The sequence below is a fragment of the Hemiscyllium ocellatum genome, chromosome 10, assembly GCF_020745735.1.
Source record: "Hemiscyllium ocellatum isolate sHemOce1 chromosome 10, sHemOce1.pat.X.cur, whole genome shotgun sequence".
Taxonomy (NCBI): Eukaryota; Metazoa; Chordata; class Chondrichthyes; order Orectolobiformes; family Hemiscylliidae; genus Hemiscyllium; species Hemiscyllium ocellatum.
The window spans coordinates 40,008,374-40,021,537 of NC_083410.1; the positions used below are offsets into that span (position 1 = coordinate 40,008,374).

General features: G+C 40.7%; 1 protein-coding gene across 1 annotated transcript in view; it reads left to right on the forward strand.

Annotated features, from left to right (window-relative positions):
• Window positions 1-12,523: 12,523 nt before the first annotated feature.
• Window positions 12,524-13,164, forward strand: part of utp25 (UTP25 small subunit processor component) — a 34,181-nt gene continuing 33,540 nt past the window's right edge. Inside the window, exon 1 of the mRNA XM_060830878.1 lies at window positions 12,524-12,655. Coding sequence (XP_060686861.1) covers window positions 12,558-12,655 — 98 coding nt within the window. The 5' untranslated portion in view covers window positions 12,524-12,557. The remainder of the gene's footprint in view (window positions 12,656-13,164) is intronic.

The following is a 13,164-nucleotide window of genomic DNA, read 5'->3' on the forward strand; positions in this document are numbered from 1 at the left end:
ACGATTTTTAGATTATTGTTTTGGCTCAAGGGTGCCAGCCCAACAACATACCCATATGTAAATATCAAATTTCTCTTTTCCCTTTTCTAATGAATTTCATATTTTTGAATTAGAGTTAGAATGTAACTAATTTCAAAAATATAGACAGTTAATTTTCTAAACAGATTTTGTTAATGCACATTTATATTACCTGAGTGATAAACTGCCTGAGAAATACAATGCTATCTGAACTTTTCCACAATTTCCGATCTAGAATTAAATTTCAGGAAACCGCTTACAAAGATCATAATGCATCATGTTTCTCTATTTATATACAAAGTTTCTGCACTTATGTACTACTTTTAACATTGCAAAACTAGTTAATCGGACTAATCAAATTAAAAGTAAATGTGAAATAAAGCAGTTTGCTTTATAAATAATAAGGCCATTATTATTTAAGGAAAAAGGTCAGCTAGCAGCTTAAGTTAGAAGAGTCTGTATATTTTAAATTGAGAATTATTTACTTCAGATGGCAGATGTTCATCATATCTTATTTATACATCTTGAACATGTAAAATTTATTGCACAAGTACCTTTGAAATGGAAGTTGTGTGCACATAAATGGATATTTAACTAGATCTCTCAGTATTTCAATAATTTATGAAATATTTTTAAAATTTAGAGAACACCAGTTTTGGTTAAAAACTGTACGTTAAACTCCCTCCTTTCTTTGCTCAAAGTTGGTGATTAAATAAAATCAGAAAAAGAAATTCTCACATTTTGCTGAGATGATTTCTGATGGAGTGGGATGTATTTTATTATCTAAAAGAGAAGTTAATCTGTGTATGTAAGTGAGACAGAAGACGCCAGATTTTTGTATTTTGAATCCATAAAAGTAAATGCTTAAGATTTAAAGATTATAGTGGATCAGTCTTTGAATTTATATTTGAAACTTTTAAAAATATTTCATGGGCTTCTATTTTTCCATTTGTATTTGTAATTAAAGGAAGTTTTAAAAGATAGAAGAACATTACCAAAGTTTGAGCTAGTACTTGTATTACAAACAAACAAACACATTTCTAGGCCAATTGTAGGCTAGCTGAGAATCTCATAGCTGAAAAGAAACAGTGAAGTTTCTTTTGAAACGTTAATTAATTTAAATTTATATAATCCTACTCTACAATATGTCAAGTATTGAAAGCAGTACATTTTTACTGTGATCAAAACTCTGTTCACATTTAGTTTAAATATTTATATTCTTAACATTCTTTCCGGTTTGTTTATTTGATTTCTTTGGGAGGAATGTAGACAGGTTAATGATTGGGCAAAAACTTGGCAGATAGGAAAATGTTAGGTTATGCACTTTGGCAGGAAGAACAAAGGAGTGTAATATTATTTAAATACAGAAAGACTGCTGAAATTTATGAAACAGAGGGATTTGCGAGCCCTCATGCGTGAATCACAAAACACCAAGCATCCAAGTTCAATGGGTAACAGGGAAAGCAAAATTGAATGTAGGCCTTTGTTTCAAAGGGAGTGTTGTATAAAAGCAGAAAACAGTTGCCAAAATTGAGGCACTAGTCAGACCAGCATGAAAGTTTTGCCCCCTTTATTTAAAAGGAAAGGCATACTGGCATTGGAGGTAGTCCAGAGAAGGTTCACTAGGTTGGTATAAGATTTGGAACAACTGTCTTATTACAAGAGGTTGAGTAGGTTGGCCTTGTATTCACTAGAATGTAGATGAATGAGAGGTGACCTTATTGAAACATACTTGTTTCTTAAGGGACTTGACAAGATCAATGCAGAAAGTTTGTTTCCCCCATGAGAAAATTCAGGACCAGAGGGCATATTTCAGAGAAAGGGGTCACACATTTAAGACAATGATGAAGAGGAATTTACTCAGTAGTGAATCTGTGAAACACTATCACATAAGATTGAGACAGATAGATTTTAAGGAAATTGGGTTATGGCGGAAAAGAGGCAGAAAAATGGAGTAGAGAGTTATCAGATTAGCTACAATCACAGCCATGAACACCTTCCAATCCTATGAAGGACCTATGGACCTATTGTACACTAAATTGATATTCATTAATGTTTTCACTATATACCATTGTGTGTTATTTCTCAAATAAATCTAATAGGAAATGTTTCTAGTGTACTAGTTGTTCAAGTATTGTAGTACAAATCCATTTATTCCCTTGTACCCATAAATATGTAGTATTCTTCTGACCTTCTTCCCGGATCTATTTCTCAAAGAGATGGGTACAGGCACTGTCACCCCTGTAGGACAAAATTTCAAGTGTTGAACAGCAAGCATTCATAAAATTCATGTGTCTCATCTTTATTTCCAGTATGCACTATTGGAAAACTGTCAGAATTGATCTTTCTGGGGTTACTAATATTGTTGGCACAACTTGTATCTGCACTAATGTGGAACCTTTCTAGCCCTCCACAACTAAATGTTTTGCAATGTGGTTTATCTTTGGATGGGGTGAAAGTTGAAGAAAGTACAATAAACACCTATTTTATTTCTGATTATATGCAAGGAAGTATGATAAAGAGCTGTAAGCAGTGTGGTAAACAGAAGACCACCTTATCTTTGTCTTGTAAGTCCAAGCAATATCTTCACAGATCCTGTGTTCCTGCCAAATTCTCACCATCGAAAATACTATCAGTTAGATCAGAGACATGACTACTTCATTCAGAACCATTATCATAAGCTTCATGAACATTTGCTCATAACTTCAGTTTTATTTACAAAAACTTGTTTGTAATAGCCAGGGGTACCCATATCAATACAAAGACTGATGCAAGGAAATGTTACTATCTGAAAAACGTGTTGCTAGAAAAGTGCAACAGGTCAGGCAGCATCCATGGAGCAGGAGAATCGACGTTTTGGACATAAGCCCTTCTTCAGGAAGCTGAAGCTTATGCCCAAAACGTCGATTCTCCTGCTCCTTGGATGCTGCCTGACCTGCTGTGCTTTTCCAGCAACACATTTTTCAGCTCTGATCTCCAGCATCTGCAGTCCTCACTTTCTCCAAAGTTACTATCTGGCTCCCTTTCACAACTTAAAACAGTGCAATTCTTCACAGATCTGTGTAAAAACAAGTTAGTTATTCCTTTTTTTTACTAAAAGGAATTTACACCATCTCTTCACAAAATGTCAGATAATAAAACATACTTATTCCAACCAAATATACACAAAGCAAGAATAAACCAAAAAACCGTCCTGTTTACTTTTTTTTCCTTCCAAATAACAGACAATTTATGATAGATTCCACAAACACCAGTAACCTGCTTGCACAATACATACGTACTGAAGTGAAGGAGTGCTACTTGGTTCACATAGCTGCTGATTGCTCCAATATGGACTTCTCAATCTTCAAATGTTGATTCTTTACTTTAAAAGGTCAGAGCCCCAGAGGAAAGGCATTTAGTCGATTAACCAAATAAAATAGATTATCCAAACAAAATAATGCCTGCCTGTCTTGTTTGTTTAGAGGGGAACCTCTATTATCCAAAAAAGTCAACTTAATGTAAAAATATAGTGATACGCCCCTACAATAGCGAATCTGCTTAATAAATGCATGTCTGATTTAAAAAACGTTCTAAACATACCTGTAACTTTTCAGTATTTTATCCAAAAGTTGTTTACCAATTGAAAAAGACCAGCTTTCTTTGCCTTCAGCAGATTTCACCCAGTTGATGACAACTGAGGCCAGAGGGTGGCGATATGAAACCTCCACCCACTTCGCAAAGACCTCACCCAACCTGTCCAAGGCCATATTAAAAAAGAGATATGGTCATTCCACATAGTCAAATGTTTTCTCTGTATCTAAGGAAATCACCAACCCCTGAATCTATTGTTACTGACAAACTTGGACCATATTCAGCAACCTAATATTGGGGGTCTACAACCCCTTATAAAGCATGTCTGCTCCTCTTTAACAATATGGGGCAACACCTTTTCCAATCTTAGTACCAGGATCTTGGACAGAATCTTGAAATGTGAATTTAGTAGAGATGGATCTGTATGAGGCACAATCCTTAGGAACCTTCCCCTTCTTAAGAATTAAGAAACTATTAGTTTCTCTCAAAAATGGTGGTAGGCATTCATACATATAAGGAGTGATTGTACATCTCCAACATTGGCTCTGACGGAATCCCTATAAACCTCACCCAGGAGATTTTCAGGGCCAGGTGCTTTCCCACTCTGAGGTTACTTAGTTGCCTCCTGTATTTCATGAAGTGTCATGGGGGTATTAAGGAGAGAGAGTCCTGTTCCAAGGTTACCCCTGGAGATCCAGGTTCTTAAAGGTCTCCATTTTAACCCTCCTGTCCTCAACCTTCAGTTAGATACAATTCAGAGTAAAAGCCTCACTAATCTTTTTAGCATAGTATGTAAAGGACCCTGGCGCTGTCTGATTGCAGAGATGGTTTGGGGAGCATGCTTTTTCCTAGTCAATTACATTAAATACTTCCCTGGCCTATCCCCATATTCAAGCAACCTTTGTCTAGCAAAAAGGTTCTTTCTTTGTGTTGTGTGTCAGTAATGAATTCAAGACAGCACGGAGGGCCATTATCTGCTGTAGCTTAGTCACCAAAAGGCTGTGCAAAATGTCTCACCTTGGCAGCTTTCAACTGCGTCTCAAATAGACGCTGATGTTCCCCTGTTGTTCCAGCTAGCAGAATAGGAAATTGCTAATCCCCTAGCAAAGGCCGTAGTGGTCTCCTATAGTATGGATGGACTTTTAGCTGAGTCTGAGTTGATAGTCAAGAATCCCCGAAACTCCTTCAAAAAGTATTCCACAAATTTGGAATCCTTCAGAAGAAAAAGGGTCCAAAAGCTGCAAACCTAGCCCCTCACTCTTGGCCTTAACCTCCAAATATACCACCGCATGATCAGAGATGGCTATATTCCCAATTTTACAGCCCATAAGAGAATCCAGAAGGGCTGAGGGAGTCAGAAAGAGGTCAATCCTCGTGTGACATTTTGTGGGTTTGAAAAAAGGTGAAGCCCTTGCCGGTAGGGTGAAGACATCTTCAAATGTCCACTAGACCCAACTCATTGCATAAGTCAGCCATCTGCTTGGCCTGCAAAGAAATAGTTGGGGGCCCACAATGCATCCTGTCTAGTGCTAGATCCAAAAGACAATTAAAATCCACCCCCTATAATAATGTGCCGTGTTCCAAAAGCACTCAGAGAAAACACTAATCAAAAATTTGAGGGGATGTGTGAGAGGACAGTAGGCATTTAAAATGCCATTATCCTCCCCATGTATCAGAGCTTTTAAGTATCACAAACTGTCCCTGCTCATCTTTCACCTGCTCTAATAAATGTGAACAGAAGATTTTTCTGGATAAGTACCACCACTCCCCTACTTTTAGTAGTAAAAGATGAAAAGAATACCCGGTCACAACCCCCTGTTGTAATTTCAGGTGTTCCACATCATCAAGATGGGTTTCCTGCAACAAAGCAATATCAACCTTTTCTCTCTTAAGACTAGAAAGCACTTTTTTTCCTTTTAACAGGCGAATGACTTCCCTTAATGTTCCAGGTGCACGATTTAATAAGACACTTAGCCATATCCCCTTTCAGGGACCACGAACCCTGCTTATAAAGTGCTGAACACAAGTAAATCAGTTGAAGAATTATAAATACAAAAACTACTCAAAAAATTACTACCAAAAAACTACAAACAAAAACAAATATAAACCCTTGAATGGAAGGCTCTTCCCCCTGCCCATAGGGGGCACTCACCCTACCCATCCCTTCCTTCAAACTCAGACTATGCCCCACCCTTAGGCCAGAAAAAACGATACAAGATGATCCTTAAATCAATAGGGAAAAAAAAACAAGTCAGGATGAGCACTCCACCCATCCCTGGGATCATGTCACCCCTACTTGTGACTAAAAGAGAAACAGAAACCCAAGAAGGGGGAGACAACAGAGAACATCCGAAAAATTTCCCATTAGAAATTATTCCGAGTATTTCTCCTCCTTTCCAAAAAGGAAGAAATAAGGGAGAAAGAAAGGAATAAAACAAAAAGGGAAAACATGGGGAAAGTAGGAAAAAAAAACAAACTTTAAACAGTATTCTTCAGGCCAGTCTGTCTATTTTAAAAAGTGTCTACAAAAGTTTAATTTTATGCACTGAGTCAAATGTATAAATGGAGCACTGTGGGGTATCTCATGGAGTACTGAATGCCCAGATTCCTCAGCCTCTAACTTCATCGAAAGACTTCTTTCAAATTAAAGCTGTCAAGAAATCCTGGAAAAACAGGATTTTTGACCCCTTGTTCAGCAGTGCCTGATCATTTCCCAGTAATCTAGAAGCCATCACTTTTTGCTTGTCCTTATGTGCACTAGGACTGGGCGGGGGCTCTGGACCGGCCCTGACCTGTGCACTGTAACCCAAAAAGCCCTTTCGATCTGCCGCCTGCTGGACTCAATTTGAAGGCCCCAAAAACTTCAGCAGCCAGCTTTCAAAGAAGCTGACTGGCTGCTCACCTTTGGAGAGCCTGACAATTCTGAGATTCATCCTCCGACCTCGATTTAAGACTCGCAAGGCCTGCGCCTCTTGCTCCAGCACCTGGATCTGACTGAATGAGGACTCCATCGCAGCTTCGGAGGCCTTAGTTCGACCCTCCAGCCGCTCCCCGACGCCCTGGCTCTCCTGTTCGTGCTTCTGTATCATGGATGAGGTAGATTGGACCTGGGCACGAATCTCCCCACGGATCACCTCAATTACAACCCCAACTTTCAAGGTAGGTCTTTTAATCGCTGCAGCCAATTCCTGTGAGTCTGTCAGGTTCGGGGCAGGGGGAAATTCAGGAGAGGCTGCTGGTGAAGTCTCTGGTTGTAGGTGCTGTAGGAGAGCTGCTGTTCATCAATCTTTTCCCTATGGCATCCTTCCCACTCCCAAATATATGTTCTGTAAGGTTTTCAAATAATAATTCCACTACATAAGTTGGCCGGAGATGGCAAAAAAAAACACCAGTATGCCTTGGCTGTTAGGCAGAACTGTCCACAGCAGTTCTACAGAATCACCACCATCTTGCGGAATCCCCAGTGAATTGTTTAATTGTCGACCACCATTCACAACTGGATGTGGCAGGATTGCAGAGCTTAGATTTGATCTGTTGGTTGTGGGATCACTTCACTTTGTCCATCAGTTGCTGCTTATGCTGTTTGGCATACATGTAGTCCTGTTCAGATATGCCCAGTGCTGCTCTTGGCATGTATTGTTGCACACTCAATTGGACCAGGATTGATTGCCTGGTTTGATAGGCATGGTTGAGTTGGGAATTTGCCAGATCATGCAGTTACAGATTGTGCTGGAGTACAGTTCTGCCTCAATGCCTTATGGATGCCCAGTCTTGAGCTGCTAGATCTTTTCATAGTCCCATTTAGCACAGTAATAGTGCCACACAATACAATGGTCATTATTCTCAATGTGAAGCAGGACTTAGTGTCCACAAGGACTGTGCGATGGTCACTCTTACTGATCCTGTCATGGACAAGTGCATCTGCAGCTGGCAGATTGAGAAGGATGATGTCAAGTACATTGTTCCTCGCCACCTGCCACAGACCCAGTCTAGAAGCGGTGTCCTTTTGGACCTGACCTTCTCACAGTAGTACTGTTGCTGAGCCACCATTAGTAGACATTGAAATCCCCCACCCAGGGGGCATTTTGTGCCTTTGCTATCCTCAGTGCTTCCTCTAAAGTGTTGTTCAACATTGAGAAATACCGATTAATCAGCTGACACAGGACAGTACATGGTAATCAGCAAGCGGTTTTGTTGCCCATGAGATGTCATGGGGTCTAAAGTCAATGTTGAGGAAGCCCAAAGCAACTCCCTCCCAACTGTATACCACTGCTGTCACTTCTACTGGGTCTGTCCTACTGGAGAGACAGGACAGTTGGTAAGATATGATTCCATGAGTGGAACTGTCAGCTTGCTACTTAGCCAGTCTGAGAGACAGTTCTCCCAATTTTGGCACTAGCCCCCAAATAAGAGAGATGGGCTTTGCAAAGTCAACAGGGCTGATTCTGCAGTAGTCTTTTCTGGTGCCTAGGTCAGTGCTAGGTGATGCATCCGGTTTTACCTCAGACTTTATAGCAATTGGTACAACTGAATGGCTTGCTAGGCCATTTTAGAGGGCAATTGACAGTCCACCATATTGCTGATTCAAGTTACATATAGGCCTGACCAGGTGAGGATGGTAGATTTCCTTCCCTGAAGGCTATTGGTGAACCATTGCATTTTTCCAACAAACAATAGTTTCATGGTGATCAGTAGATTCTTAATTTCAGATTTTTAAATAGAATTCAAATTCTACCATCAGCTGTGGCAGGATTTGAACTCTGGTCCCCAGAAGTTATGAGTTTCTGGATTAACAATAATACAGCCAATGCCTAACCTATGTACTATTGAATTTGCAGATATAGTAAGTGACATTTGTTTTACTGATTGTTTATCCTGTGGGCAGGCAACAATGTTCAAATTCGCTTGATTTATGCAATATGTAGATGCAACATAATTTCAACTGAGACAGGCCTTGACCAAAAGTGACTGTGCTCAAAAGACTCTGGAATAAACATGCTGCAGAATCCAGAAATGCAACTGACCCAGCTGCTGCTGACAATACAATATACATTTGAATTAGAATTGAATATAATTAAATCAGAAGCATCAAGTTGTTTATCAGACACAGGGGGCACCCTCACACCCTGATTTGGAAAGGGCTGCCTGACCTACATGCACACATCTCCTGGAACGGAAGCTCAAGGACGACTCTGCCATCAACATATCAAGGTCTGGCTGGGTCTGATTGATCAGTCTGATTGAGCCCTGAGCAATTTATTGGAAGATCCTCCCAAAAAGGGCACAAAGACACCTAAATATAAGAATCGCTGCAACACCATCCTCAGAGCAGTAACTCAAGACCAACCACAGAAGACATCTCTAGGACCACCTGGAGAAGACCAGATGATCATCGCCACTTGGATCAAGGCCAAGATCTAGTGTGATGGAAATGATGAGAGTTATGTTAAAGCCCAAGATAATTGATTAAGATTCATAGTGTAAGTTGTTAGTTTGTGGAGTATTTTATTATAATATTGTTAAATAATTAACTAGATTTTAGTCAACTTGCAGTTTCTTTGCTAACTAAGAGTTAGTGTGGCAGGCACAACATGTATTAAAGATTGAGAAGATTTGTAGCTCAGGTTTTGGATGTAGGTTTGCTTGCTGAGCTGGAAGGTTCATTTCCAGACATTTCATTACCTCACTGGGTAACATCTTCAGTGGGCCTCAGGCGAAGCAATGTTGAAAATTCCTGCTTTCTATTTATATGTTTGGGTTGGTGATGTCATTTCCTGTGAAGTCATTTCTGATTCCTTTTCTCAGGGGGTGGTAGATGGGGTCTGAAGTGTTTTGATGAAGCATAGCATTCCAACCAGAACTCCATTCTCGTGCTCATTTGTTTGACTGGGACAACACAGCCATCCTAGAACAAACCAAAGTGATGTCCTTCCTCATCTATATGTAAGGATATTAGAGAAAATGGGTCATGTCATTTTGTAGCTAGTTGATGTTAGTGTATCCTGGTGGCTAGTTTTCTGCCTGTTTGTTCAATTTAGTGTTACAGTTCTTGCAAGGTATTTTGGAAAGACATTAGCTTTGCTTGTTTGTATAGGGTCTTTCAAGTTCATTAGCTGCTGTTTTAGTGTGTTGGTGGGCTACCATGATGCCAACGGGTCATAGTAGTCTGGCAGTCATTTCAGAGATGTCTTTGATGTAGGGGAGAGCGGCTAGGGTTTCTGCTCATGTTTTGCCTGCTTGTTTGAGTTTGTTGCTTAGAAAAATCAACAGATTGTGTTCATTGAGTACCTGTTCTTTTTGTATAGGCAATTTTCAGGAATAGGGAATTCGACGTTGAGCATAATTTCCTGATGAAGGGCTTATGCTCGAAACGTCGAATTCCCTATTCCTGAGATGCTGCCTAACCTGCTATGCTTTAACCAGCAACACATTTTCAGCTGTGATCTCCAGCATCTGCAGACCTCATTTTTTACTATAGGCAATTTTCCTCTGCTCTGCATAGTTCTGTGCTGCAGTATGTGGTGGCTAACTGAAATAAATGTTCTAATACAGCTTCATTTGTGGATATTGGGATGATTGCTTCTGTACTTCAATATTTGATCCATGTGTTGTTTTCCTGTAGACACTGATTTGAAGCTCCCCATTGGCTGTTCGCTCTACTGCAACATGTAGGAAGGGTAGTTCGTTCTAGTTTTCCTGCTCTTTAGTGAATTTTGTGCCAGTAAGGGTATTATTGATGGTCTTAAAGGTTTCCTCTAATTTGTTTTGTTTCATAGTGAAAAGGGTGTCATCCACACAGCGGACCCAAAGTTTGGGTTGGATCATTGGCAGAGCTGTTTGTTAAGAGTCCCTGCATTACTGCCTCTGCTACAAACCCTGATAGAGATCCCATGGGTGTTCTGTTGAGATGTCTGTAGGTTTTGTTGTTGAAGGTGAAGTAGATTCACTCGCTTGATGATACAATCCTTGCTTTGGTTCTATAACATAGTCAGTGTTTCCTTGGCTAGGTTGATGTTGACCACATGTCTGAAAGTGAACCTTCCAACTCAGCAAGCAAACTTACATCCAGAACTACAAGTAGTTTCTAACTGGCTGTCAGATCTTTGTAGGTGTTACTTGCAAATTCTTTCAAACAGAAGAGGGTGGCATAATGTAACTAATATGTTGTGAATCCAAGGAAAAATCATCTTAAATCATTAATGTTTACATAATTGCAGTCTTTAAACCTGCAAAAGTAAATTGGACTGTCAGGATTCACAGTATGCAATGCAGCATAGAGCAGAGGCATATCTGAAGTCCTTGAAATAGAAAGATTACAAGTGGGCGAGCTAGTTAAAAGAGAATGGTTAGTTTGAAGAGTGGTTTTCACAATAGCAAACTACCATTAACAATGCCAGGTAGATGGCCAAAGTAATGGACTACAGTTGGAAGTTAAACTCAACCGGAATGGAATGGAGGGAACAATGGAAGACAAGTATAGAGGAAATGCAAAAAAAAAGGCAATGGGAGAAATCACAGCGTAAGTGTTTGAAACAATAACAGGGTGAGATATCCAGAAAAAAAAATTGTCTTAGAAGCAACTACATGCCATTTTCAACCTAACCAAGTGTCTAAAACTAGAATGTGAATGGTAGCAAAAGCATTTGTCACAAAAAAGGAGACAATTATGTAATTGGTTTTGAAAAGACAACAGTAAAATGTAATAGTTTCACGATGCAAGTTGAATAAAACATCACTCGCCAATGAGTAAAGGGCTTCCCAACGTCAAGATAGAGCTCAGAAGCCACAATACCAAACTCTCCCCACTCCTCAACAGAAGAGCCGTGAGCACTGAAATTATTCTAAAGGTTTACAAAACAAGTAAATTGACTTTAAAGTGAAATTTTACAGAACTCTTTCTGCATAGTTCCTCCAGTGTTAATGGAGAACGTATCGTCAGGGTCGACCAAAGGAAATAACCAAATGCACGGTCATACACAGTAATCTTGAATATCCAGCTCTAGGTTATTGACGACAATCTGTTTATATTTTAAAGAGTCGAAAAGATAGTTTCATGTACATCAGACTGCAGATTATAGCAGGAATTCATGATAAATTGGGTGGAATACAGTGGCAGCGAGGAGTCAGGATGAAGTCAACCTGGAGTGAGGGGGAAAAAAAAGAGGGAAACATACCTCACGACTACTGTCGTGATAATAAAAGGCAACTGAATGGAATAAAACGAGTTTGTTAGAGCACGGAAACCCCATTCCCCTCTCTCTACCTAAAGGCACGAGCGAAAAGGAATGCTCTTTCAAATGGGTAACGTTCCACATTTCCAACAGATAACAACAACAGACCTAGTCAGTACTCTTTCACACCGAGAGGAGTGAAAGGTTTGTCTCCCTCAAGACCGAGGGGAAGGTCAGTCCGGGAGATGCCGGCTCCCGGTTGAGTTCGGGGTTTCGGTCCTGGCTGTCCCCCCTCCCGCTCAGACAGCGGCAGCAAGGAAGGAACCCTCTGACACATACTTGCCTCCATTGTGTGGGTGAGATTAAAGGCAAACAGTGCGCTCTATATTTTTATTAAAGTTCCCTCTTAGTCAACCCACATTCAGCTTAAGAATGGATTTTAGTTCCCAACGAAAAACCCCCAGTGACGCAAACTTAAAGCAAAACAACGCACTACACCGCCGTTCACCCAAACCTGAACACAGAACTCCTCTCTGATTGGTGTTTTAGTCACGATTCGTTGCCGCCCTCCCCTTCAGCTGAAGCATTTATTGCACGGTGCCTGTGTCCGTCAAACCATCCCCTGTAACTCTATTGGGCAGAGTTGTGCACGTTAGGTTTCAGGGCGGACGGCTGAGCCAATAGTGAGAGTCCGTGTTGGGATGTGGAACCGGGCTGGGCTTGGGAAAGTGTCCAATCAGCTAGCAGCAGGCGCGTGTGGGTTGAGCCAGTCGGCATAGCGTGCTGCGGGAGGAAATGGGAAAAAGAAAGAGACAAATTCTGGGGAGTAATTTAACCAAGAAACAGAAAAATCATCTGCGGGAATTCGGGGAGCAACACCCCTTTCATGATGAGTGAGTCTACCTGCTTTAAAATCACATTGTTGACTTCCGCTCTCACTGTCTCCTGTCTTCCTGAAGTGTGATGTTGGAGTAATGTGAACTTATGGAAGGAAAGGTGTACAGTACTGACATTGGAGATAGTGCAGAGAAGGGTCACAAGCCTAATCCTGAATATGGAGGAGCTCTCTTATGAGTGGTTGTGTGGGTTGGGCCTGTACTCAGCTGCAAATGTGTTGCTGGTCAAAGCACAGCAGGCCAGGCAGCATCTCAGGAATAGAGAATTCGACGTTTCGAGCATAAGCCCTTCATCAGGAACTCGAAACGTCGAATTCTCTATTCCTGAGATGCTGCCTGGCCTGCTGTGCTTTGACCAGCAACACATTTGCAGCTGTGATCTCGAGCATCTGCAGACCTCATTTTTTACTGGGCCTGTACTCATCAGAGTTTGAAAGAATGAGAGGTAACCTTATTGATTCTTAGGGGACTTGACAGGGTGGGTATGGGTGAGTCTAGGACCGGAG